Consider the following 25139-nt stretch of genomic DNA (forward strand, 5'->3'; position numbering starts at 1 on the left):
GTCACTGGTGAGAGTCCATGTGAGTAGGAGCTTTTTCAGGTCCCTGAATATGCGTTTTATTAGGGATTCACAGCCTGAGCCTCTTTAGTTCTCTCTATCAGGGAAGCAGCAGGATAATATTAATCGTAGTGTGGCCCTGCGTGGCAGACGCGCTTATTTGATGCACAGCAGTGACTTAAAAAGACTTTGCTATGTGAAGGTGGCAAATGTTGAACAATTGATGATGCGGGACGCGATTGATCAATATATTCTTTTTTTCTGGGGCAATAGCAGAACTATATAGGACATTTCCTGCGGTTCCCATCGGCCTAGCAAAACTCAGCCTTTAATAAGTGTTACTGATTCTCGAGAGGAGACGGACAAAAAGAGTCCTCTGATGGCATAAGTGGGACAGTCGTGGTGCATAGGCCTTATCTGGCTCTTTGCACAAGAGCGAATGTCACTCTGTGTAAATCGCAGAGAGGTGCAACAGAGGGAGGGCCGCTCCTTCAGTGCTTCCACGTGGCATCTTTGTTTCTCTATCAGGCTTTTGTTGCTGGCACCTCACTCCCTAAGCCACAGCGATGACCCGTGGTTTTGTGAGTGAAGTGGTGGTCATAACTGCACTGAAATGCCGGAGTTTGGCTATTGCACATTAACAGGTATCTAGTCTCTTTATATTAATAACTAAATTGGAACTTCATTATACGTGGACGATGGCCCCAATCCCCTCGGCAGTTTTTCAGGGGCACATCCCAACCTCTTTGCTGAGGCGAAGATGAATTAAGGGGCTCCTATCTTGCTAGAGATCTCTTTGCCCTTGGCTGGAGGATTTGGACTGAGTCAGTGGCCACAGCTTGGATCCTGGTAACATGTTGCCACAGATGAAGTGGTCCCTGGGGTCACTTCATCTGTGGCACAGGCCTATACGAACAAAAACTGAACAATAAACTTGAATTGTGGAGCAGTGGGCAGCCTCCGCAGACCCTTTGTCTCTCTCGAACTAGCTAGCTCAGTGGTTCTCCACCTTTTTAGACTTGAGACCCCTCCCCTCAGAAAATGCCAGCTCTTAGTTTTCACTCTTTTTTTTGATAATAGAGCAATTCTTCTGTTGCAAAGAGCATGGGAAAACCACAACAGGGCAGAATGGTTTCAAATGCCATGCATTATTTGAAACCTCTGGGTTGATCTTGTGAATCGTATTTGCAAATCTAACAGTGCTAACTTTGCGTGCGAAAGGATCTCAAGGCATCCCTGGAGATCCTTTTGAGAATCACCGAGCTAGTTTCTTCCTGTCCAAGGGACCATTTCACAATTCCCAGCTCCCTCGGTCTCCTGTTAGAGAGCTCCTCTGAAGGATAATGTCCATCACTACAAGAGAGATGGTCCTGCCCTAGGGATTTTTCCCAGTTAGGCCTGAGGCAGAGAGGAGAGACAGAAGGGGAAGCTTGACCTTTGAACAATCACTCTCCAGGATTGTAGCCTCTAGCTCATCCACCAATTTTCAGGTCTGTTTGTCATTTCCCTCATGCCAGCTTTATACCGTTGACATAAGGGAGTCACTTCTGAGTTTTTTAAGCCAGGAGAAATCAGAGCAGGACATCTCCAAGCAAGGAATGACACAGAATGAATACCCAGACAAATATATCACCCCTCTTTACCTCCTTTCTGATGAGGTTGCAGTCTTCTCAAGCCCTGCAACCATAAAGCTTATACCGAGCATCTGCCTAAGGGTCTTGTGCCCTTCAGTTGCTGTCGAAGCATGGGCATGCCACAAGCTGATGGTCTCTGCCTCTTTTTCTCTTGCAGTGGATGGGAAGTGGCAAGCCTGGGGGGCCTGGGGCAGCTGTACCACCACGTGTGGCGGCGGGACGCAGAAACGTGACCGTCTGTGCTACGGCCCCTTCTTCGGAGGAGAAGCTTGCCAGGGGCCGAAGGAAGAGTACAAGCAGTGCAATGACAGGAAGTGTCCTGGTACGTATCGTGCACTCCTCCTGCCTTGGGGGGCATGGGGAAGGCTGGCATGGGAGAGCGTGGGCGTGGAGGATGGCCTCCTGCAGCGCTCAGGCCTAAGGAATGTCTAGAGGGCTTGCTCTACTGCAGGGGCGGGCAATTATTTTGGGCAGAGGGCCATTGAGGGCCACATGACAGGCAGCCAAGGGCAGATAAAAATTAATTTTCTAAATTTTTTAGAGGTCCCACGGGCTGCATTTTGCCCACCTCTGCTCTATCTGCCGAGCCAGTAGTGTTTCAGGGATGTATTTGGTAGCCATGTTGGTCCAGGACAAAAAGAAATGCAAAACTCTATAACTCTTGGTTCAGAGAGGATGCTTTTTATTAGAACAATTAAGAAATTGTTAAAAAAAAAAGTATCTTTTTTTGCAGACTTTCAGGTGCACACACCCTTCCTGGGCCTCAGGGAAAATGAAAAATGGTAAAAAGCCAATAGTGTGGAAGGTGCAGGTGTTTATGTCTTGTTGTGCTAGGGTTGACGGTAGTTTTTTCTAAGAGGTTCGACTATGGGTTTGTACAGGGTTGGTAGATAGGGATGACCCTACCTCAGGCAGGGGGTTGGATTAGATGGCCTCGAGCTCCTTTCCAGCCTGACTTTTCTATGACTCTGTGATCTTTGGGGGCCATACTTAACCCTTCTTAACAGATGGTAGCTAGAGATGAAGGAATGTATGCAGAAGGCAAAGGTGATGTTGAAGCCATGGCAATATCAGATATATCCAGGTTGTATAAACTTTCTACCCAGGATAACTTTTACAATCTTTTCTCTGATGCCTGATGAAGGATGTTTGTACCTGAAAGCTTGCAAATAAAGGTTTTTCTTTTTTGCAAAAATCTAGCAGGTCTAATAAAAGATACCACCTCTACCATGAGTCCTGATGGCAGTAGAAGAGCACTCCTGATGCTATGCAGTTGTACCCTTTTCTCATGAGGCTAATAGCCAAAGGGATACCCTTATCCCAGCAGCAGTGTTAAGGGGACCTGCGCCTGTCTGTGCCTATGCGGAGAGCAGTGCATTTGTGTATTATGGGTCTGAAAATATCCTGGTTAAGACTGTGGCGTTCTGCAGGGCAGACAAGACCTGAGTGTGTGAGGTGCAAAATAACAGAAGAAAGCAGTTAAAAAAAAATCCTTCTAGTTCTTGATCCAGCATAAAGGGAGTGTGACGGAAGATAAAAGTGCAGGTTTTATTTTCTCTTAAGTCTGCTGTGTTTTGGATGGGGGGGTGGAGGTTGAAATCTTGCAGCATGTGTTCTGCACAAGGTTGGGCTTAGAGTATCATAATGGTCCCTAAAATGCAGATTTTTCTGAAGTAAAAGGCATCTGATCTAGTAGGATCTTTGCTGAGTCTCTGCCACTGAATCCAATATCAAGCCTAGTGATTGAATGTCTTTCCTGCCCAAGCGCAGGGGGGGCTGGGCATAATCTCGTGAGGTCCCTTCCAGCCTCTAACATCTATGAATCCTTTGTTGAGCTACAGTACACTTTTTTTTATAAAGATACCCCAGCTTGAAGCAAAGATGCGGGAGCAGATCACTAAGGGATGTGGCGGATACTACCTCCCTTGGCATCTAAATCATCAGGATGGTCAAATTGATGCATCCGGGGGTCATAGGCCATAAGTTGCAACAGGAAGATTTCACCCGAGTCCATCGCGTGATGGCAGAGTGGATGCATTTTTCCAACTCAATCGGAGTCTCTTCCCATGGCATAGGGAAATAGTCAGGCGATGTCTGTGGAGCTCTTTGAACTTACTGCAACTTCATCTTGCTGCACGTGTGCATTGGACATCAGCAGCGTGCAAGAAGCTCTCCCTGTAATGCCAGCCAGTACTGGCAGCCACACCAGTGGGAAAAAAACATGTAGCCTGTCTCAGCAGTGCCGGTGTTGAAAACCATAAGGGTCTTGTTGCAGATATTAATTCAGGGGGAGGGAAGCTCGTGGAGATCCCGCACACAAACGGCTAAAAATATACCTGCTCAATTTGTTCTCGAGATGCTCTCAAATGGCGACGTGATTTGATTTGAACCAAAGAATTGAGCTTAATTGGGCTAGATATTAAAATCTCTCTGTGCAAATGGCTTGCTGGAGTACAAAGGACTTTGTTACAAAGCAGCATAAAAAAATGACAAGGATCCAGTGATTCCCTCCTGGCCCGGGAATCGCTTGCTAGCAAGACAACGGCAGATAATCAGTGCCTTTCTTAGGAGCATCCCCAACTGATGGCTTTGCAGGATGCTTCCCAGAGAAAGCAGACGCCCCGGAGGTTTTGAAGAGTCGGGATTAGGCAGGAGGAGCCTTCCTGCTGCATGATGTTTGCCCTGTGTGCTTCCCAGCTCCCAGCCCAGGACTCATCCCATTTATTTTAATCCTCTGCAGCTTTTCCCACCCACCCGGCAGCCCTGGCACATCCCAGCTGGCATCACTGGACCCTGGCGACAGCAGGGCCTCCCTGCCTGGGAAGTTTGCTCAGCAAACAACTGCTGAGCCCAGTTTGGGGCTGGCTTGGCCCTCGCAGCTCCGTGCCGGGGCGGGAACAGCCTTGCAGGCAGCCTGTTTGTTTATTGGGAGTTTAACAAGGGCTGTAAATAGGAAATGTAATTGAAAGCCGTTAAAGCTAAGTTCCCCCTTTCCCCGCCCTGGGGAGTGATAAATAGCTTTCCTCCCCTCCTCATGGCTTCCTGTGCTTCCTGCACCATAAATCCACATTTTCTCCACATAATGCAACTACTTCTGCGGCAGAGGTGACTGATGCGCTGGGAAACAGTGGCCGTCTAGCCTCCTGCCATATGCTGCCAGGTGTTATCCAGCTTCCTAGCTGCCCCGTTGCACCCATCCCGGTGTCCTTTAGGTCCAGCTGAGTGCAGGGGTGGCCAGCAGCCGCAGGAAGGGGCCTCTGGAAAGCAGTCTCCTCCTTCCAGCATTTCAGGCAGTGCTGCAGGATGCAGCTACGAGCAGCTGATGCTCCAGAGCAGCTCTCAGGCTCCCTCCTTGTTTCTGCTCCTCTAGCAAAATAGCCATCTGGGTCCTCCGTGCCTCCAGCTGCTCACCCAGGCTGGAGGGAGTGCCACAGGTGCAGGGGGGGAGTCAATTTAGTTTCTACCAAGCTGTCTTCCCTCTGCTTTTCCTTCCTTCCCCTTCCCTCAACTGTGTAGCTGCCACAGACAGCGCGGCAGTATCAGGTGCAATGGCTCTGTGACCAGGGCTTGGACCTGAGACGTCCACCTTCAGCGGGCCATATGTCAACCGCTGCAGCTGCAAAAGGAGGTCTGTGAGCAGGAAGCCGAGCAGGTCGTGTTCCCAGCAGGGCGAAGGGGGCATGCTATGTTGCATGGGCATTAGCTAATCAATCCTGACTGGGGACTAAGTTCTCCGCTGGGCTGTTTGAGCTACAGAGAGACGACATATAGTTGGCAAACAGTTGAGGGCAGGTGGTCCGTCGGTCCAAAAGGGAGAGGAATCGTGGGTTTGCATCCTGCTGCCATTCCCGTCCTCCCTCCCTCTTTCTCTGCTCCTTTTGTGCTTTGGAAATCACCCGCCAACGCAGTGTCCGTGTCCTCTGCAGAGCCCCACGAGATCTGCAATGAAGACAGCTTTGCCTCCGTGGTCTGGAAGGAAACGCCTGCCGGGGAGGCGGCCGCCATCCGCTGTCCCCGCAACGCCACGGGTAAGGAGGGCATGGGTCGGTAGTGCATGGTCCTGCACATCTTAGAGAGGACTAGGACGTATTGCATTGATAACGAGCGAGCGGTCTGCAAAAGCGCATTCATTTCCCTGTCCACCAGCGATAACAGTGCAGAGTGAAGTCTTCCCATTTATTTCATGTCCAGTCTCGTATGCAACCAAGCAGTCAGCCACGACTCCTCGGCTTGAGTCTGCAGCCCATGGGAGTCTCCCATTCACGTGTCCACTGCCCTGGCAGGGAGGGCTGGGCAAGATGCCCTCCGTCCTCCCCCTCTCTGCTTCATCTGCTTCTCCCTCCCAGGGAGGAAGAGCATTAGCAAAGCAGAGCATCACTCTAAATCAGGAGTGACAGGAGTAATAAAGGGCAATGGGTGCCATGCGCCGAGGTGTCGGACGGCCCTGCCTGGGCTTTCAGAGTTCGCTGCCTGACAGATGGTGCAGGTTGTGCATTGTCTTTCGAGGTCTTCCCAGCAGCTCTTGCTGCACCAGGCCATCGTTTTGCACGTAGAAAGCGTGGTGTTTCCACAAAGTGTCTGGGGACTGCTGAGCGGGCTGCACGGAGCTCACGCCAGGCATCCTCCTTCTGTCCGAATCACCTGGCCTGAGTTGCCGGATGAGTCTTCTGGCTTTTGATCTCCTGCTCTTTCCTGCTGGGCAAATGCAGAGAAAAAGAGATAAAAATAACTCGCCCCAAAATGCTGGTGCTTGCGGTTCGTGCTTGGCACACGGACCCGCTGTTCCCTGCGTCAGCCCATGTCCAGCTGGCTCGGGGCGCTCAGGAAAGAAATGTGTGTTTATTCCTCTCTCCCGTGCCCTTTGCTTTAGGGCTGATCCTTCGCAGATGCACTTTAGACGAAGAGGGGATAGCGTACTGGGAGTCTCCGACGTACATCAAGTGTGTTTCCATCGATTATAGGAATATACAGATGATGGTAAGACACATTATCCTCTCGTCTCGGCTAGCCCACTTGCCTCTCACTGCTGCTTATAATGGGAGGGAAGAAATCCTGGCGGCTGGTGGTTATTGGCAGCTCCATCGTGTTTTCACAAGGGTCAGCCATCTGACCGAGCCGAACAGACCAGAGCAACTGCATGGCAAAGGGCTGGCTGCGAGCAAACTTCCAGCTGGAGCCTGGAGTGGGATCAGACTCATGCCGCTGGCTGCAGCAACACAGCTCAATGTTTTCTTGCAGGCGTGTATGGTGTGTTCCCATCAGCATCCTGCCCAAAGTCCGCTTTCCTTCCCGTAGCTCTGTAGGGTTCGGACGTGAACGTCTTCCTGCGGGGCCCCGAACTGCTGGGCGGTGCAACTGCTGTGTTTTGGCAGCTGGCAAGGGCAAAGGTCATAGGACAGCCTCGGGTACACGGCAGACATGATTGTTGCATGTTCAAGAAGGAAAGCACTGTGCCCCTTGGCTTTAAAATGAGGGGGGCATTTCTTCTTTCCTTCCCCTCTCTATTTTGGCTGCAAGATGGATCGGCGAGCAAAGCTTTCCCCTTTGGGCTGGGGGCATCAGTCGCAGGTTTGAGTGGGGTAAAATGACCTCTTTGGCATCTTCCCAGGTGCTTCTCTTCCTGGCCACCAGGAAAGTAGGAGTTCAGCTCTGCTTCATATATTGCATATGGCCCACGGGTTTTAAGTACGATAGGGACAGGGCCGAGATGCTGCTGACTGTTGCTAACAAACTCCTCGTCTTGTTTTTGCTTCTCAGACGAAGGAACATCTCTCCAAAGCCCAGCGGGGGCTGGTGGGGGACGGCGTATCAGAAATGCTACAAAACCTTGTGGAGATCTCCCAGGACGGGACCAGCTACAGCGGGGACCTGCTGTCCACCATTGACGTACTCAGGAATATGACAGAGATCTTCCGCAGGGCGTATTACAGCCCAACTTCCGGGGATGTGCAGGTGAGATGCAGGCCGGGACGGGCGGCCGTGGGCCAGTTGAAGACCTGGCCACTTCATCTTTATGCAGGAGAAAGTGCCTGGGGATCGACTCCAGATTGGCACGACCCCGCTGAAAAATCAAAGGACGCTGTATTGGCTTGTGCTTAATTTCCTATCACGCACAGCACAGCCTAACGAGCTCGTCTTTCCTCTGCCCTGCCCCCGGTAGCTCATCAGGCAGTAATCTGGGAAGCCAAGCTACTTTCTGCAGGGCCGAATTGATTGCAGAGCATTGTTTGGAAGGGCTGCTGTCTAATGACGCCAGGGACGATGATCCCGAGGTATTAGGTGTCTGCATGTTGATGTGGGAGGAGGGTTTGACAGCTTATCGCCCCAGGATTTGCTCTCAACAGTTGCCTGCAGAGTGGCTTCAGATCTGTCCTTGGGGTAGGTCATCAGCATACGGCTCGAAACGTTGCACTTATCCCCCAGGATCTGCTCAGGCTGTAGAAATGGAGAGGAAAATCGATGGCTTTGAAATCTGTATCTCCCTGAGCTCCATCTCTGACACATGCTTCTGCCGGGACTCTGTCTGCCGTTCCCCGCCATGCACTGACGTTGCTATTTCCTTGCTTCTCTTGCCCCATCTTCAAGGAGGCTGGGGTATCAGGAGCTTTCCCCAAAGCCAAGCACAAAAGCCCTCGCTAGCTAGGACTTGGGCAGGAGCGGGGAATGGGTCTACTGGAGCCACGTCTGCTGGGTGTCTCTTTACTGCCTGTAACACTGTGTGTCAGTGCCCTAGGAGAAGTGGCCTGCCCTGTCCTTAAGCTCAGGCAAATGACACTAAAACCAGACAGACGGTGCAAAGAAAGCCGCTAGACCCCATGCAAAGTGGTTGAGGAATGGGAGCTGCCAAGCTGGAAATTGTGAGCCACCCATCGTCTCTCTCGTGGGCAGAGATAGGGGCCAAACAAAGGTGAGGAAAGCTGGTGCCAGGACCTGGGTTGCGTCCTAGCTCCGACTTCCTGAGCGACCTTGATCGAGTCACCCCATCTGCTTTGTGGCCTCGATTCCCCGGCTGTCTAATGATGCGACAGGCATTTCTCTGCTGCATAGCAGTGTCATTAGGAGGAAATGCATTCATGTTTATCAAGAGCACAGATATAGTAATGATGGGAACCGGGTAAATAGGCAACTGGACAGAGAGCTCTTCAGTCCAGAGGGGCTTCTTATAATCATCTTGCCTGACCTTTCCCGCTGGCCTCTTGCTTCAAGCCTGCGGCTCCTCTTTGAGTCATAGGATACCTTTTAAAATCCCATCCTTTGTCGGTTTAATGCCTCCCAAAAATGGAGAATCCACCATGTTGATTGGTGAGCTTTCTTTTACCCCTGGATCCTGCCATCATCATGATAGCCGGAGGCAGCTCCTCAGATCCCCAATAGTCTGGGAGGGTGAGGTCTCTCAACAGTGTGCTGCAATTTGCAACACAACCCTTTCCTCTGTATAAAGCTGAGCAAGCCAGGAGCAGGCTACGAGCAGGATCTCCAATGGACCCGGTGTCTCCTAGGCCTCTCGTAGCCAAAACCCCTCATGCAAATTTGTCATTGACTTGTGTCCGTCCTCTGCAGCCCCCATGGGGGGTGTCCAGCATCCTTCGCTTGCTGCTCTGAGTCTCCTGGGGCATGTCTCTGAGTTGTATTAAATACAAGTCTTGTTGCAGGGTGGTGCTGAGCAAGGTTGCAGCTCTTTTTCTCGTGGGAGCAAGAGGGGTTTTGCTGTTTCCTTCGCGGGGCCATTTGGAGAGTGGTGCGGCGCTATCGTTGCTTTTGCACTGACCTGCCAGAGAGCGCTTACTCGCTGACTTTCCCTTTCTATTTCCCTCCTCCAGAACTTTGTCCAGATCATCAGCAACCTGCTGGCGGAGGAAAACCGAGACAAATGGGAAGAGGCTCAGCTGGTAGGAACCTGCTGTTTAAACGTACACCCAAGCGAGACCGACTCTCGGGCTGTGGGCCCCGGGGACTTCCTGCTGTGTTGGGCGGTCCCTGGGCAGCATGTGTCTGACAGCTGTTGCATGCTGTGCATCTGCTTCACGCGGCACAGCCCTATTTCATCCCATTACGCTGCCAAGTACAACTGACAGAAAGCCTCATAGTGGACAAGGCTGACATATGCAATCGCCCCTTTGGGAGAAACCGGGGGTGGACTTGAAAAAAGAGCTAACAGAGAGGTTGGGTACAGCCTCCAGGGTTCAGAGACAAGTTCACTTCATTCCTGCTCTCCTCCTGGATCTGCTGTGCCATGCAAAAAGGGGCTGATAGTCCACCTCCCACCCCAGATCAAACTGAAGAGCACCTAGGGTGCAGGGAGGATTTGTGCGGCGAGTGTAGGATAGGCGTTGGATGCTGATGGAAAGGCAGTGGCCATGCACTGGTGCATGGGCAGTAGGGGAGAGGGTCAAAGACGGGCTGTGCCAGTAGCAGTGCAGTGATGGATGCAGCGGTGGCCTCCAAAATGAATTGCTAGCCCTCGTCCAGGTTGTTGTGGTCAAGTGTCTACACGGCAATTCATGCCAGAGGCCAGAGCTGGCTGTCTCTGCAGAAGTGCAAATGCTTGGGGATCGCCATGCCTATGCCATTACTGTTCCCTGGATAGATAGGACCTAGAGGAAAGGCTGAATAGACCAGAGGGCCAAGCTAATCTCTGCTCCCTTGTAGCTGGTGGTTCTCCATCTCATCTGAGCATGGGCTGGCTCTGGAGGAGGTGAAGAGCTGAATGCCAAATTTAGACCATCCATGTCCACATACATCCCTCAGAGCAGAGAGGAGGCTGTTTGGTCACCATGACAACAGAGAAATCCTGTTGATCGTCATAAAAATAGTTGCCGTTTTCTCCAGGACGCAGTTAGCTCCCAGCGGTCCTTCCCTTAGCGGCCTGTACAATGAACCTGCCTCTGTGGCCCTTTGCATGAGCAGCTAGAGGTTACCTGCTCCCATTAATAGACATCCTGGTGAGCGGTCTCAAATGCCATATTATTATACAGAGCATGAAGAAGAGACCTCTGATGGGCATCTTCTAGGTAGCTCAGCCTATTTCCCTTATATAATAGTGAGAACTGGGATCTCGCCCCAAACCATCAGCTCTAACCCAAAGATAGCTCTGCACTGAGCACCCAGACAAGAGTCAATGTGAATAGCCTTTGTGAAGTTTTCCATGTCCTTGAGGTCAACATTAAATGAGCAGATCTCGTTGCACCCAGCAGAAGGAGCTGGTGACTATGCAAGCTGCATGTTTCTGCCCCTAGATCCCCTTTGACATAGGGCTTTTCCTCCCATGCCTCCTTTTAAAATGAAACCCAAGCTGCCTTGTAGCAGTACAGACCTTAGTGATCCGTGCATGATCCTGCTGTCTCCGGGCAAAGTTGTCATTCAGAGGATGAATTCAGGCTGAAATGGGCAGGGCTGTTAGTATGGTAGGGAAATCAAGAGCCTGTCTTACAGGAAATGACTAAAAAGCCCTGGTTTGTCTAGTTTAGCAAAACAAAGGTCAAGTGGAGATATGATTGCTCTCTACAGTTAAACTCCTGGCAGGGAAAAAAACAGCTTTGTAAGCTAAAGCATGATGTTGACACAAAAACAGATGGGCAAAAGCTGTTCATGAATAAATTCAAACTAGGCATTAGAAGAAGGTTCCTAAGAAGAGTGAAGTTTCTGGAACAGACTTGGAGTTGCAATAATACGGGAAAGAAAGTAATGATAATATGGAGGATGATGTTTTCATGACCAGGATTATATGACAAGAGGGATAGTGATAGCAAATGATTCCAAGACATGGTGGATAGTGATAGCAAATGACTCAGAGACCCAGGAGGTCCATCCCAGCCCTATGTCCTGTAGTCCTTGCACGGTCCATGACAGTACAAGTTGAAGGTTTGCATTGGTTGTTTAGCAGCATCCTCTTTCTAGGCAGATCGTGTCTTTAGGTAGCTTCTCCAAACATTGTTTCATTCACCAGATAACCTACCTGTGCGTTCTACCTGTGCTAAATCCACGATGTGGTTACTTTGCTATTCACGTGCTAGCAGAATTGGGATGGGGTATAAAATAAGATAGCAAAACTAAACAACAGCAGCAACATAAATACAGATCATGTTTTTCCCTATGTATAGGCAAGTTTGAGCTTCAAAGAAAATGAGGGTTGAAGGGAATTCAGGAGGTCACATCTAGTCCAACCCCCTGCTCAAAGCAGGACCAGCCCCAACTGCATCATCCCAGCCAAGGATTTCTCTACCCAGGCCTTAAAAACCTCCAAGGATGGAGAGTCCACAAGCTCTCTGCATAACTTGTTTCAGTGCTTTACTGCTCTCCTATTTTCCTAATATCTAACCACGACTTCCCTTGCTGCAGCTTGCACCCATTTCTCCTTGTCCTGTCATCTGCCCCCACTGAGACCAGCCCAGCTCCATCCTCTTTGCAGCCCCCCGGCAGGGAGGTGAAGGCTGCTATTCAATCCCCCTCAGTCTTCTCTTCTCCTGACTCAGTCAGCCCATTTCTCTCAGCCGCTCCTCGTAAGTCATGTCACAGGCATGTTGCTGCTGTTCAGCTTCATCATTCAGTCATATTTGTTTAAAGACATTTTTCCAGGTGCAGCATCCCTGCAAGGTGCTTCTGGTATAGATGCACCTTCTGGTATAAATGCTCCTTCTGGTACAAATGCACCAAGGTGCTTCTGGTATAGATGCACCTTCTCATATAGATGCACCGAGATGCTTCTGGTATAGATGCACCTTCTGGTATAGATGCACCTAGGATCTTTGCCCTTTGAGAGTCCCACCATTTGCACAGCATTATCTGTGCTGCTGAATATTTCACCCCTTTTCCTTGGTTTTGCAGACCGGGCCGAACGCAGTGGAGCTGTTCAAGCTGGTGGAGGATTTCATCGATGTCATTGGGTTTCGCATGAAGGATTTCCGGGATTCCTATCAAGTGACGGACAATCTGGGTGAGTCGATTTGATGTCTGCTTCCCTTTCTCTGCATGGTGAGGGCAGCTGTTCCATGCAGGTGGTATGAGTCTGAGGGTGGGGAAGGAGTTGATTATAGCCTCGGGTCACATAGAAGAGCCCAGCTAAGAAGGGGACATGGAGGTTGTGCTCATTGAACAGGAACATCAGCCTCACTTGCTAAGTGACACCATCTTTCATGGATGGACCTCAGCCATCAAGTGTCTCCTGCAGAGCCAGAGACTGCAGGAACACAATGCTGCCAAATCTTCCCCTGATTTTGGCAACCAAGAGCAAGCATGGGGCTCTTCCAGCCTGCTTGTACCATGACATGAGGTCCTGTTAATTCTTTCTCTTGCAAGCCCCAGTTGTCTCAGCTTACTGAAGGGAGGGACTTGCCCCAGGGTCCAGCATACCCCTGTAGGCACCGGGTGAGGAACAAATGTGCACAAAGGGTGAACCACTACCCAAATGGGTGATGGGCCATTCATGTATGGGTTTGACTTTCCTTCAAGCTAAACAGATTCCTTTTGCCTGGTCCTTGCTCCCCCTAGTGATGAAAAGAAAACTTGGACGCCCTGTTTCCAGTGGTCAAACACCAAGTCCTTGCTTGCGATGACTGACAAAAAACCCTGCCCTATTGCCTTGCATGCAACGGGCACCTATCCCCCCAAAACCCAGCTGGTAGAAATTGGCACGTGCATTATAAGCAAGAAATATGCTAAGAGCAGCTTCTGTTGCTCTGGGTGAAACCAAATGTAAAACGTTCAGTGATTCACAGGGGGCACAGCAATATGCTCCCTAGCTGCTGCCACTCAGCTATTTACTACAAGGAAAGATCTTTTCTGTTTTTTTTTCTTCTTTATTCTGCTTTTCAAAAGCAAGGTGGTTATTCCAGGGCAGCATCATACGCAGGAAAATACAATAGTTTCTCGTTATGGTAAAACTAAAATCGGGCGAGTTGCTCTGCATTGCACTGGTGTCTGAGTGTGCCGATGTTGACCCACGTTCTTGCAACATGTTTCTCTTCCAGTTCTCCAGGTGAGTGTGACTGTTGAGCTTGACCTTTGAGGTTTGCTTTATTTATTATTATTGCATCTTTCCCCAAGTCCTCAGCCTTCACCGACTCCCTGCCAATGCGGCGACCGACATCAGCTTCCCCATGAAAGGCTGGAGAGGCGTGGTGGACTGGGCCAAGAACTCAGAGGAGAAGGTCACCATCTTCAAGAGCACCCTCACCACAGGGGTGCCAGGTAAGGCAGCCCAACCAAGGTGCCCCGCAAGCTGGCTCTTCAGAGCCGAGGGGCTTCACCGTGTATGGCATCGTGTGTGCAAATTCAGCTCCCAACCATCCAGGCCCTGGCAGCAAGAAGCTGGTTCTTCATGCATTGCTGGATATGCCGAACTGCAAGGGCTGAAGGATGGGCACAGGTTAGCTCCAGATCCAAACTCTCTGCAAAGTTTGGGGAATCGGTGCACCTTCTGGATTCAGGCATGGATCCATTTCTAGACAGAGCATGCTGGGAGCAGTGCTCAACCCCAGTTCACTGGTGCACAGCTGATGGCTTCCCAAAAAACAGAGTCCCAAAGGGCAGCTCCCTGGGACGGGGCATTCGGGTATCCAGAATATTTTGGGAGCTTTGTTACCAGTTTGATGGCTAGTTATAGGGGTGTTTTTTCCTATAAATGGGCTGGACAAAAACAGAGAGACGTTCTCCAGGAGAGGGTGGAGAAGAGGGAACGGTCATTGTCCGTCCATGATGGATGTGTCCTGGGCTGGGTGATTACCTGGGCAATCCTTTCTGGCCTGCTCTGAAAACCATGTGGCGGATCTGGTGGTTCAGCTGCTCCATGTGTCATCACTGGCTTCAGGGGGATTTGTCAAGCCGGGATCAGCCCATGCACCCACAATCCCGAGAGGCGCTGAGCACGCAGAGCTCCCTCGTGGAGGTCAGCCCTCAGATCTCAGCTCAGGTTGCATGCATCTCCTTTGCAGGATCAGGCCTTTGCTGTGTAAGGCAACGCTTCAAACAAAGTGGCGTTGGCAAAAGGAGTCCATTTTCAAGCCACAAAGCTCTTTGGGCATAGAAATGGATGGCAACCTGAGGCCCGGGGCAGCTAAACACCTTCCCAAAGGTCAAGCAATGAGTCAGTAGTGGAGCCAGGACTGACTCCAGGGCCTTCGTCTCCCTGGCTCCTGAATCATAGAGAGAAAAGGGGGGCTGGAAAGGACCTCCGGGTTTGTCTGGTCCAACCCCCCCGTCTCAGGCAGGCTCACCCCTGTCCAGACCACCCCTTACAAATGCATTATCTAAAGTCTTCATAAAGCTACCCTCAACCTTAACCTAACACAGGATATAAACCCCCCCAGTAAAGCAGAGGAAGCACAGTGACCAACGTCCTGCTTCTGTAAGAGGCTGTTAATAGATGCTCAAGGGATCCCAGGTTGAGGGCCATGTCCTGCGCTACAAAGGGAGGCAGCCCTCTCTGTACCAGTCTGACCACGGGGTAAAACTCCTTCTTGACCCCAGATATGGCGATGGGTCTGATCCTGAGTGGAGGGGCAAAACCCTCTAACCAGAAACCTCTGGCTTCAGGCTCAGCAGGCGCATCCAGCTTTGTCTGCAGGCTACAGCTAACACCCAACGCCTCTGAGGGAGGCTTAAAAGCCCCCTGATACAAGGGTATTGTCAGTATTTTTAACGACAACCTTGCCTGTGTGAATGAGCCTAGGAAGGGGTGCTCTGAGGTGCAGGTTTCTTTGCAGAATTGCAGCTTGCTTAGATAATGGGATGAGCCAGGACCACGCTCTTGGCATCACCGGAGCAGCGCTGATTGTGCACCAGCTGAGCATCTGACCTTGCATCTTCGCAAGCGCTCAGCACAGACCTCCGCCTGCAGCCTGTATGCCAGCCGTGACTGGGGCTGGGCACGAGACCTCGGCAGCCGGGCTGGCGAGCGATGCCGGGGTGCGATTTGCAGAGATGAGGCCGTGCGAGATGCAGAACCGAAAGCATAAACTGCTCTTCCAGGCGAGATGCCTTGTCGGGGTCATTTTGCACGGGCCTATAAATAATTTGGGACGGTGAGGTCATTAACAGAGCCACAAATCCTGACTGGAGTGCCTCTTGCACTCAGATCCCTTTGCATTTTCAGGGGTCGGGTACAGGAAAATCACTGACAGAGCGGCAGGTTTGTGCTTCTTCCTGCTGCTGGAGTGAGAAAGCCCTGCGTGGCTTTGCCTGCCTCATCCCCGGTACGATGGGGAGGCACCGTTTGAAGCCCTGCCTGCCAGGGCTTTGCAGGACTAGACCGACACACGGTCGCTTGCTGTGCCCATGGTCGTTCTGCTTGGGAGTGGGAGCCAGTTGGCAGGGAAGCCCTTGCTTTTCAAGGCTGGGTTGTATGAGGCAGAAGCAGGGGTCCAGCAACTTGCTCAAGGGGGCTCAAACCAATGTAGGGTTAAATCTGAAGGGCCTGAGACCTGTGGGCCTTTTTGGTCTCGCTGGGTGCCTCGACCCATCGCCATATAAGGATGTTGCTACCGTGCTTTAGTACTTCTTTTTGGAGGTACTCAAGCACAGTGCAGTAACCGCCCATACGGGTGGCTTGGATTTCCCTGCTACACGTAGACCCATGCGTGACAGCTTTACGGTTGGCCATGATGGATGCCCTTTCAGCCAATAGTGCACAAGGCCCTTTGGTGAGGGATGAGGAGGGGTTAACACAGGTTGCAGTCTTGCAGGTCTTCTTTGGGAGCAATGTCAAAAATCCTCCCACGCTTCAGCTGTGTGTGTCAGCTTGGTGCAGCTCCGGTCCCGCACGGCTCATTGTCACTGATTGCAGAGGGTGCTAACGAACCCCTCCGAGCCAAGGGGCGGGGTGCAGTCCTGCTTGAGAAGCATTGGATCCGGCATGGGTTCATCCTTCTTCCCCCCATTCCTTGCAGCCAGGCCTGCCCCTTCTTCACCCTGGGGATCACAGTCCTACCGAAGACCCTAAAAGAGAGAGGATTGCTAGTGGGTGGGGACCCCCTGCAAAACCCGTGCCGGGCCCCTCCCCACTGCAGTGCTGCAGGCAGAGCATGCTTTCCCCCTTCCCTTTGCACCCTGATGGTCTCAGTTCTGCTGTCTTTCTCCCCTCCTTCTCTTTGCCGCTCCCTGAGACAGACGACTTGTCCAACTTCGTGGTGGGCACCGTGCTGTACAGGAACGTCGGGAGCATCCTCGCCCTCCAGAGGTAAGCGGGGCTGGGTGCGACTCACCGCTCCTCCCCTTCCAGATGCCCACCTCAGTCTCAGCTCAACATTCAGGGGCCCTCCAGGACCTTGCTCCTGTTGGTAGCCCATGCCCGAAAGCCAAATAGCACGCTGCAATGCCATGCACCCAACGCTCTCTCGTTAGGGACGAGAGCTGAGAGACCTCAGCATCATGCAGGCTGAGGCCAATGACATGAGAATGGAGTGCATCCACACCCCCCGCCAGCCTCCCGCCGCCCCTTCCTTTCGCTCCTGGCTGCTGCGCTCCTAGCTGATCGGGGGCTGCCTTGCTCAGACCCCCGGCCCCTTTCTCCCACCCTCCCGGAGGAGCCATTTGCTGCACGGCTTTATTCGAGAGAGTTGCCCTGCCCCGCAAGCTCCGGGAGCGGCGCGCCATGGATGGCTGCACATGTCTGCGGCGTTCCAGGACTCTGCAAACCACCTCGGGGCTTGCAGGCTTTTGTGTTCAGCAAAGGCTTTTCTTTTCCTGATGCTTTTTTTTTTTTTTCCCTTTTCCATGGCTGGTACTGAGGCAGTAAATTAAGCATCCTAAGGCGCCTTCTAAATCTGTTCTGCACTGATTAGCCCTAGCCCATTTACTGTAAACGCTGGGGCATCTCTGTTCGCTGATAATCATTTAAATACCTCCAGATTTAGCACCGGCAAAGGCGGGAGGGGTAGGCAGGAGCAGAGAGAGGAATTAGCAAGCAAACGGACTGTATTCGGTAATATCTTCCATTACAGCACTGGGAATTAGATTGGAAGGGCTATAAACATCATTGGCTCCAATGATCCAAAGGTATTTCAGCTTTCGTTGGCCAAGCGGTGAATGAGCACTGATAATCGGCAGCCTCAGTGCTGGCGCCTCTGCCGCCGCGGCCTCCCATGGGCTCTGATTTAAGTCGTTCCTTAATTAAGGACGGTCCCCCTTTAAACAATGCATAACCCTGCCTTGCCTGAGGCTGTCTGGAAGGCAGGATGAAACAGAGCCACGGCCGATCCATCAAGAAGCATGGTGCGTGGAAATGGGAGAAGACGACCTAGGATCCTGCCTAATAGCACAGCTCTTACAGGAGGAAATGCCTGACCCTAAATTGCAGTCGCCTATTCCTGGGAGCACAGGGGCTTACGGAGCAGATCGTGGTATTCAAGCCCAAGTACAGTATGGAAACAAATGGAGTCACTGCAGATTTCCATCCCCGTCATGGCTGCTGGGGCTCTTATTCATAAGTGCCTGGCTCTCTATTGATCTAGCTCCGTTATCTCTGGCACCGGTGAGCGTGGCAGGTTAATTATATGTTGCCTTGCATTGATCCGTTTTCAATTACTTCTTCAGTCCCAGGCTTCCCGGCTAGGTTTGGTGTCAGAGGTGGTCCAGTCTTTGAGGGATGGATAGCAATGCCCTTGGCCTCCACTGTTGTTGGTGGGGGTGGAAGGACAGATAGGATAGTGGCACGTAATGTGTAGACTCTCTCTATTAGGGGTGTCACACCCACCCTGTGGCTGGGCAGAGAGTCCAAACCAGGCTCCTTGGTTGGCTGGATGCACGGGGCCACCAGTGGCAACCACAGCAGTGGGGCATGTAGCCATGAATCGTGGGGTCACTTGCTATGATGGGTGCAATGCCAGGGACCTCTAGGGGCCATCAAGTCCAACCCCAGTGTGAGGCATGATCTTCCCTATCTGAACCATCCCATACAAATGCTAATTTAAATGCTACATAAGATTAACATCAACCCTGGCACAACACAGACATAACGTCCTACAGGTAAAGCAGGGGACCATGGCATGGTATGGCTACAGGTAAAGCAGGGGAACACAGCAGCCAATGTCTTGCTTCTGGAAAAAGTGGATAATGTACGTTTGAGAGGTCCCAGGTGGAGGGCCACATCCCCCACTATAGAGGAAGGCAAAACCCCCACAGTTCATACTCATCTGACCTTGGGGTAAAAGTCCTTCCTGACCCCATATGTGGAGATTGGTCTGACCCTGAGTGGAAGGGCAAGACCCTCTAGCCAGGACCTCGGTGCTGAGTAGACAGGTGCTATCGCCTCCTGCATCTTGCAACTAATACTTCAATTGATGCAGCCCAAAACCTGTGTCCACCAAGCTGAAAACTTCACCCCATGTGTCACCTCACATTGTAAAACCTGTGGTCTAGCCCCAGGTTTATTTTTGCGGATTCATTTGGGGCAATGCAACGCTTCCTGATTTTCAGGCAGTGCTAAATATCCACCCTCTAAAAACCAGGCCCTTTAAGGTCCTCCAAAATCACCAGCCCTGGGTGAACATTTGGGCTTTATAACCTACTTTTTTTGCCCCCCGAGTGTGAAAGGGTCAGGTCTTTCCATTTCTCCTATGAGGACACTGATACGGACCTGTTTTTCGGGGCATAGGGAGAGGGGTGGGTGAATGCAACAAGGTGCCTTTGTGATGCTAGGCTGAGGCGTGTTGTTAAAGGTAGAGGTGTAGGGGAGGTGAGGACACAGAAAATGCACTCGGTGCCCCCACATCAGTGGCTGTAGGAGCCTTGAGCTGTCTCTCCTCCAACACCTAAAAGCACAGTGAGATTTTCAGTGTGCAAATGCCCTTCTGCTGACTTTTTAAAGAAAGCAGGCCCATTTCTTTTCAAATGCACTGCCACAAACTTAGCTGGGGTTACACCAGTTAACCCAGGGGGGCTTTCTCTCTGCAACCTGGTTAAAGAGACTTGGTTTCCTTTTTCCCCTAGGAACACGACGGTGCTGAACTCCAAAGTCATCTCCGTGACAGTGAAGCCCTCTCCCCAGCCTCTCGTCACCTCTCTGGAGATCGAGTTCTCCCACTTGTACAACGTAAGTCCCCCTGCCCTGTGCTACCATAGCTTGGCTGTTGGCTTCAGCAAAGGTGTCTCATGGCCTGATGGATACTACAGGGCAGGGTAGGCTTTGAACATGACCACAGGGACCTTTAACATCTCCCCACCCAGGCTTGCTACAGTGAAATCATGTTGGCACCAGCATCTTGCTAACATGCATTTCTCAGTGCATACAGTAAGCCTTTTGGAGGACTTGGCTAAACAGCACAACTCCCCACAGAGAGCCTGGCTTGCTAATCCATCCACAGTTGCTATTACACGGGAGAATGGGACTCAGATAACAGGCATTTTTGTCCCTGTATTTGACAGTAATTCATCGGGTGACATCACCTTTGAGTATGAACTGATTGGGTTGTATTTATTCCAATACAACCAGTATTACACTGATGAAAAATATAGTGGACAAACTATAGAAACTCCCTAAACCAGGGTAACTTTGCCTAAATTGGTGGGAAGTTACCCCTGAGAGTATCAGGGATAAAATTTCAGTGCTGAAAGTTAGTGGTGTAGGTGTCGTGTGCCTGCCCTTTATCCTAGGATAAGCATTTGCTCAAGGCACACTCAGTATTGCCTGCTACCTGGTGGCAAGGCATTGTGATAGCCGCCTACTGGGTGAGCTGCCCTGGGATATCTGCTCATCCGTCTGTTCCTGATCTGGGAATGATTTATATCATTATACCAAAAAAAAAAAAAATGTGGCTTATACCAGAATATGTGTTCCTCTGGTCACACCCTCAAACAAATCAGATCTGCTTGTGCCTCAGTTCCCCCATATATCAAACAAGGTACATGAGGCCTGCTACAAAAGGGGAGGCCTTTTCCATTCATGTTTGCCAAGCTTTTGTCAAGCTTTAGGGGATGCTAGAGTTGTTCAAACTACTCTTGCTATTTCAGATGCCTTAAAGGAGGTCTGAGCACTGGCTCCCTAGTCACCCTTTGGACTCTCATAATGAGTATTTATGCACCTAAGAGCACATTTGCACTTCTAGTTCCATCATCTGGATTTCCTTTTGATCCTGTGCCATGTAATTATGGGGCCCACCTTGTTTTTACTGTAAACTTTCAGGGTGGATATTCAAGAGTGCTCAGTGCTGGCCTAACTCAGCTTCTCTTGAAACTAATGACAAAACTCCCACTGGCTTCCTGAGGACAGATAGCATCTCCTTGGAGGGTCTTGGTATCTCTTGGGTTCATGTAGAGATGTGGCATGTGATCTTGCTTCCTCTGCATCCAAGGGCCTTGCCTCTTTAGTCTCTCCACCTATGGAAGCAGGAAGAGTGTCAGTAGTTAGAGCTGGGGAAGGCCCATCAGACACTGGGTACGTCTACACATGATATTAATTGTGGAGTAGACTAATTTGCTCTGCAATAAAACATCAGTATCTACACGTGCGGCTCTATTAGGTTGGAGTAAATTAATTTACTCTGTCACAGGATAGTACTGCCAGCTACAAGTACTATTCTGCAGCGGAGTAAATGCCACTGAAATGCACATATCGAGGGCTGGCTGGGGCTGGCTGGGGCATGAGGATGCTACCCTGCAGAGGCTGCCTGCCAGCTAGCCCTGCAGTGGAGGACCCTCGTGCCCCAACCAGCCCCTCTGCAACACGTTGAGCCGGGGGGAGCACCCCAAGGCTGGCAGGATGACCCCTTGAGCCCCCTGCCAGGTAGGGCTGTGCTGCCCTGGCTCAACGTGCTATAGTTCTGGATGCATGTGAAGACGCTGCACCTGGGAGCAGTAAACTCCGGCATGATCTGTGCCGTTGTTTATAGCTTCACATTCATTTCATGCGACCACTGAGTCCAACCCCCTCCTTGCAGCTCTGATCACGGGGAAAAGAGTACAGTCAGCCTCTCCTTTGCCTCTTGATCCATGGTGAAACATGGTTGTTCAGAGGGTAAAAGGTGGTTATGCAGGAACCAGCAGTGGGCTAATTACTGATTCAGTTTCCTGATGCTCATGCTCTTAATTCGCTTCTCCCTCTTTCTTCTTTCTCTCTCTCTCTCCTCCCAGGGAACCACCAACCAGACCTGCATCCTGTGGGATGAAACCTATGTGTGAGTCAAGTGGGGTTTTCATTGGCTTTCTGGAGGATGGTAGCTTTTGGGACTTGGCTGGAGGTATCTGTTGCAGGAGGCAGGTGATGATGTGTCCATCTGTCCCGACCCCTTCTTTTCTCTATGCATCTCCTTCCTGTGTCTGTCTTTGCTTTAGCCCTTTACTCTTTTCCCAGGGAAGACAAGGTCATTCTCCCTTCCCTCAACAACATCCATTTGCGCCGGTTGTATCAGGCAGTCACGATGCACTTGCTGCTACCTTCTCTACTAGGGGTGCAGTTGGTTAAGTCATGGGTCTGAAGATGCTGTTTCATCCTGCAGACTTTGGGGTTGTGAGTAGCTGGTTCTTTTGCACTGTCTGTAGGAAGTTTTTCAATGGATGGATGATCTTGCTAGCTGGGGAGGAAGAAAGAATAGGAAATGTGTCATCTTACTTGAAGGGGAGAAGTCACAGTCTAAGTGCTACCCATCACACAGGTTGTCCACTACATGTTTATAACCGTGTGTTTGCATCTGTGGGGGCTGTGCGTTGGGCTGGCCAGTGTGTATGCATGTTGCAGGGCATCTGGGTGCTAACCAGCTTTTTGCAAAGTCGCCGTAAATTTTGGGTATTTTGTTTTTTGGGATCCCAGCCAGGGGAGGATGCAGCTGATGGTCAAATGGGGAAAGCACTTGCAGCTCTCGTTGAATTCGATCAAAATCATACACACTCCTCACCCTTGGGAAATCCTTACAAGGTGGGCACTTGAAAGGAAGGTGTCCATAATGAAGAGCTGCTTTGAGAAATATGGCCTCGATGTTGAAGTAGCATAGACAGTGGCTCAATATGAGGGCTCTCATCACGGCACCTGTTGTCAGTAGCCCTAGCAGAGATGCTTTTTGAATCCCCAGCTATGTTGTTGACCAGCGAAACTAAGAAATGTGAGTGCACGAGTTGCTGTGGGGAAATGGGACTGAGCGTTACAGATGGAGGGGTCGTGACTGTCTAAGCATCTTTATTCTAAGAAGGAGCCAGGGGCATGAAAAAGCTGCCTAATGTTATGAATGGACCACGCCAGGATCAGAGCAATTGAATTTACTGGTGCTTTTTGCTATTTCACCGCTCTGGGTTTTTTTTTTTTTTTTTGCATCTAGGGGACCAGTCAGTTTGGTTTCCTGTTTATAATCATTTTCACCTGGGTTTTTGCAAGTTTAATACAAGCATCTGCAGTGATGGTGGGGAGTATGATGACAATTATTGCTATTATTATCTTTTTCTTCCATTAAGTCATCTATTTACAGGCATATTTTTATTCGACTTCTGTTATTTGTTTTGGGCAGGGTTTAGCCTGGCACGAATGAAAAAACAGGATGAAACCTAGGAAGCCAGTGATACCTTCATGGCTGTGAAATCACCCGTGTGTGCCTGATGACAGAGCTGAGGAAAGCTGGCTGGGATGCTGGCAGCAGGACCTGCCCTTGGGATTGAACACTGATATTGTGGCATGTTCGTGGTTCTGGGTGTAGGTGCTTGATAAGAAGAGAGCATAGCAGCAGGTTTCCGGGGACCAGACGGAGCCCACAGGCTGTCCTGAGGCAGGAGCATCCAGAGTAGAGGTCATGGAGGAGCTGAGTGGCAGATGCTCAGCCTGCAACTGGGAGTGAATCACTTCCCTACTCTGCACCGAGCCAGGCAGCAAAAACGGGCTGGGAGCAAGTCTTTCCCACTCCCCAGCCCCTTGATCCCACAACGAAAGTCATCCAGAGCTTAGCAGCTGCTTTGCACACCAGTCCCACAACTAACATCCTGGGACAAAGAGCAAGTGGGGGGTGAAAGGAGCCCTTCCCCCAAATCACACAAGGACATGTGCATTAAGAGATGTGCGGGGTGTAGGATTGGAAGGAACTTGCTCTTGGCATGGGTAGGGGCATGGATGCGGGCCTGGCATCAAGAGGATTAAGGGTCCATGGGGTGTGTGTGGGCTGAGATGTCTGTGCAAGTTGCATTTGACCTGGGGAGCAATGTGGCAGGGCTTAGAAAGAGGTGGCAGGTCTAGAAGCTCTCTGCAAAGCTCATGCTCTCTGCAAGCTGAGCCAGTGGCTCTGTTGTCAGCAATGTGCTGCACAACCTTGTACTGATTCACTGCTGTCCTGCAGGAGGTTGCTGTCCAGAGCTGCAAGAGGTGTGAGTATACTGGGATGCTTGTGCTTTTATCCAGCAGCATTTGAGATCCAAACTGGTCAAAATCTCCCAAGCGACTCTGCTGGAGGAAGCTCCAGAGCTCGCTTTGCTCCTCTGGGTGCTGCTTTAGCAAAAGGTGGGGGGAAGCTGTTTGCAGAACATTTGCAAGCTGTTTTTTTACCGTCGGCACTGGTAGGGAAAGCCTGAAGAAGGGGAAACCATGCAGCTGGGAGTATTTCCCAAAGTCCTTTTGTGTCCTTGAAGTTTGAATGCTCATCCCAAGCTTGAACTGAGTGCCGGGAAGTGTTATGAGTTTGGGACAGCTGCTTTGGAAAGCAGTTGTCTGCTTGGACCTGGGGTCTCTACATGTCTCTGTCAATGCTATTGGGCGTGTGAGTTGTATGGCTGCTATTTTCCAAGTTAGGTGTCTGCTGATATTAGATGCATTGGGCACATCTACATAAGATGCTTATAAAGTGGTGCAGTAGTGCGCGGGGCAAAACCTGTGCTAATATGCTACTGCAAAGTCATATCAGGCTACTGCACAGTAAACATCACAAAAAACCCATGTGCCGGCACTACTGTGCAGTAACTGTAATTCCTGCATATTTAGTTAGTACTTCATTAAGCAAGTCTTAACTAAATGTGCAGTTGCTGCTGCGCATTAATGAACGTGTAGCTGCACCCACTGAGTGCAAAGGCTAAAAGCACTTAGCGCTCACCCATCTACTGCAACAGGCAACCCTCATCTCTCTGCTTTATCTGCAACAGCCTAAGGTACCCTGGGTATTTTTGTCTGTGTGCCTTGTACTTGCATGAGGGGTTTTGTATGTAGTTTTAGGAACAGGTTAGGCAAGGACTTGTAGGGGATGATCTGGATAGGGATGTTCCTGCCTCAAGCACGGAGCTGGAGTGGATGTTGACTCCTGAGGTCCCTTCCAGCCCTACTTTTCTATGATTCTCTTTTTGGTCAGGCTGAAGGTTGCATAAAAGGAAAAGAAAATACCAGAGGCAGCAAAAGGTGATGAAATCCGCTCTTCTGCAGCTGCTGCCTCTGGTTTCTTGGTCAGGTCATGGACTGTTGTCCCTGCAAGCAGCAGGTGCAGTAGGGATCCCCTTATGCTACAGCTTCCCTTGCAGTCTGTGTGGAAAATGTCCCCTGACACATAGCCTGGGGCACGAATTGGGTTAGGAGGTGCTACTGGGAATGGGTGTCTCTTTGAGCAGGGTGCAGGCAGGTTC

At 50.8% G+C, this 25139-nt stretch overlaps 1 protein-coding gene across 8 annotated transcripts in view; it reads left to right on the top strand.

Moving 5' to 3' along the window:
- ADGRB1 (adhesion G protein-coupled receptor B1) overlaps positions 1-25139 on the top strand; it is a 320747-nt gene that overhangs the window by 162624 nt on the left and 132984 nt on the right. For all 8 annotated transcript variants that reach the window (XM_090040749.1, XM_090040747.1, XM_090040750.1 and 5 more), the window contains 10 exons: positions 1789-1953; positions 5558-5659; positions 6502-6608; positions 7389-7583; positions 9452-9520; positions 12456-12564; positions 13674-13817; positions 16734-16803; positions 19554-19656; positions 21693-21736. In XM_090040749.1, the coding sequence (XP_089896875.1) occupies positions 1789-1953; positions 5558-5659; positions 6502-6608; positions 7389-7583; positions 9452-9520; positions 12456-12564; positions 13674-13817; positions 16734-16803; positions 19554-19656; positions 21693-21736 (1108 nt within the window). The remainder of the gene's footprint in view (positions 1-1788; positions 1954-5557; positions 5660-6501; positions 6609-7388; positions 7584-9451; positions 9521-12455; positions 12565-13673; positions 13818-16733; positions 16804-19553; positions 19657-21692; positions 21737-25139) is intronic.

The sequence above is a fragment of the Crocodylus siamensis genome, chromosome 3 (assembly GCF_052110815.1).
Source record: "Crocodylus siamensis isolate JL-2025a chromosome 3, ASM5211081v1, whole genome shotgun sequence".
In the NCBI taxonomy this organism is placed as follows: Eukaryota; Metazoa; Chordata; order Crocodylia; family Crocodylidae; genus Crocodylus; species Crocodylus siamensis.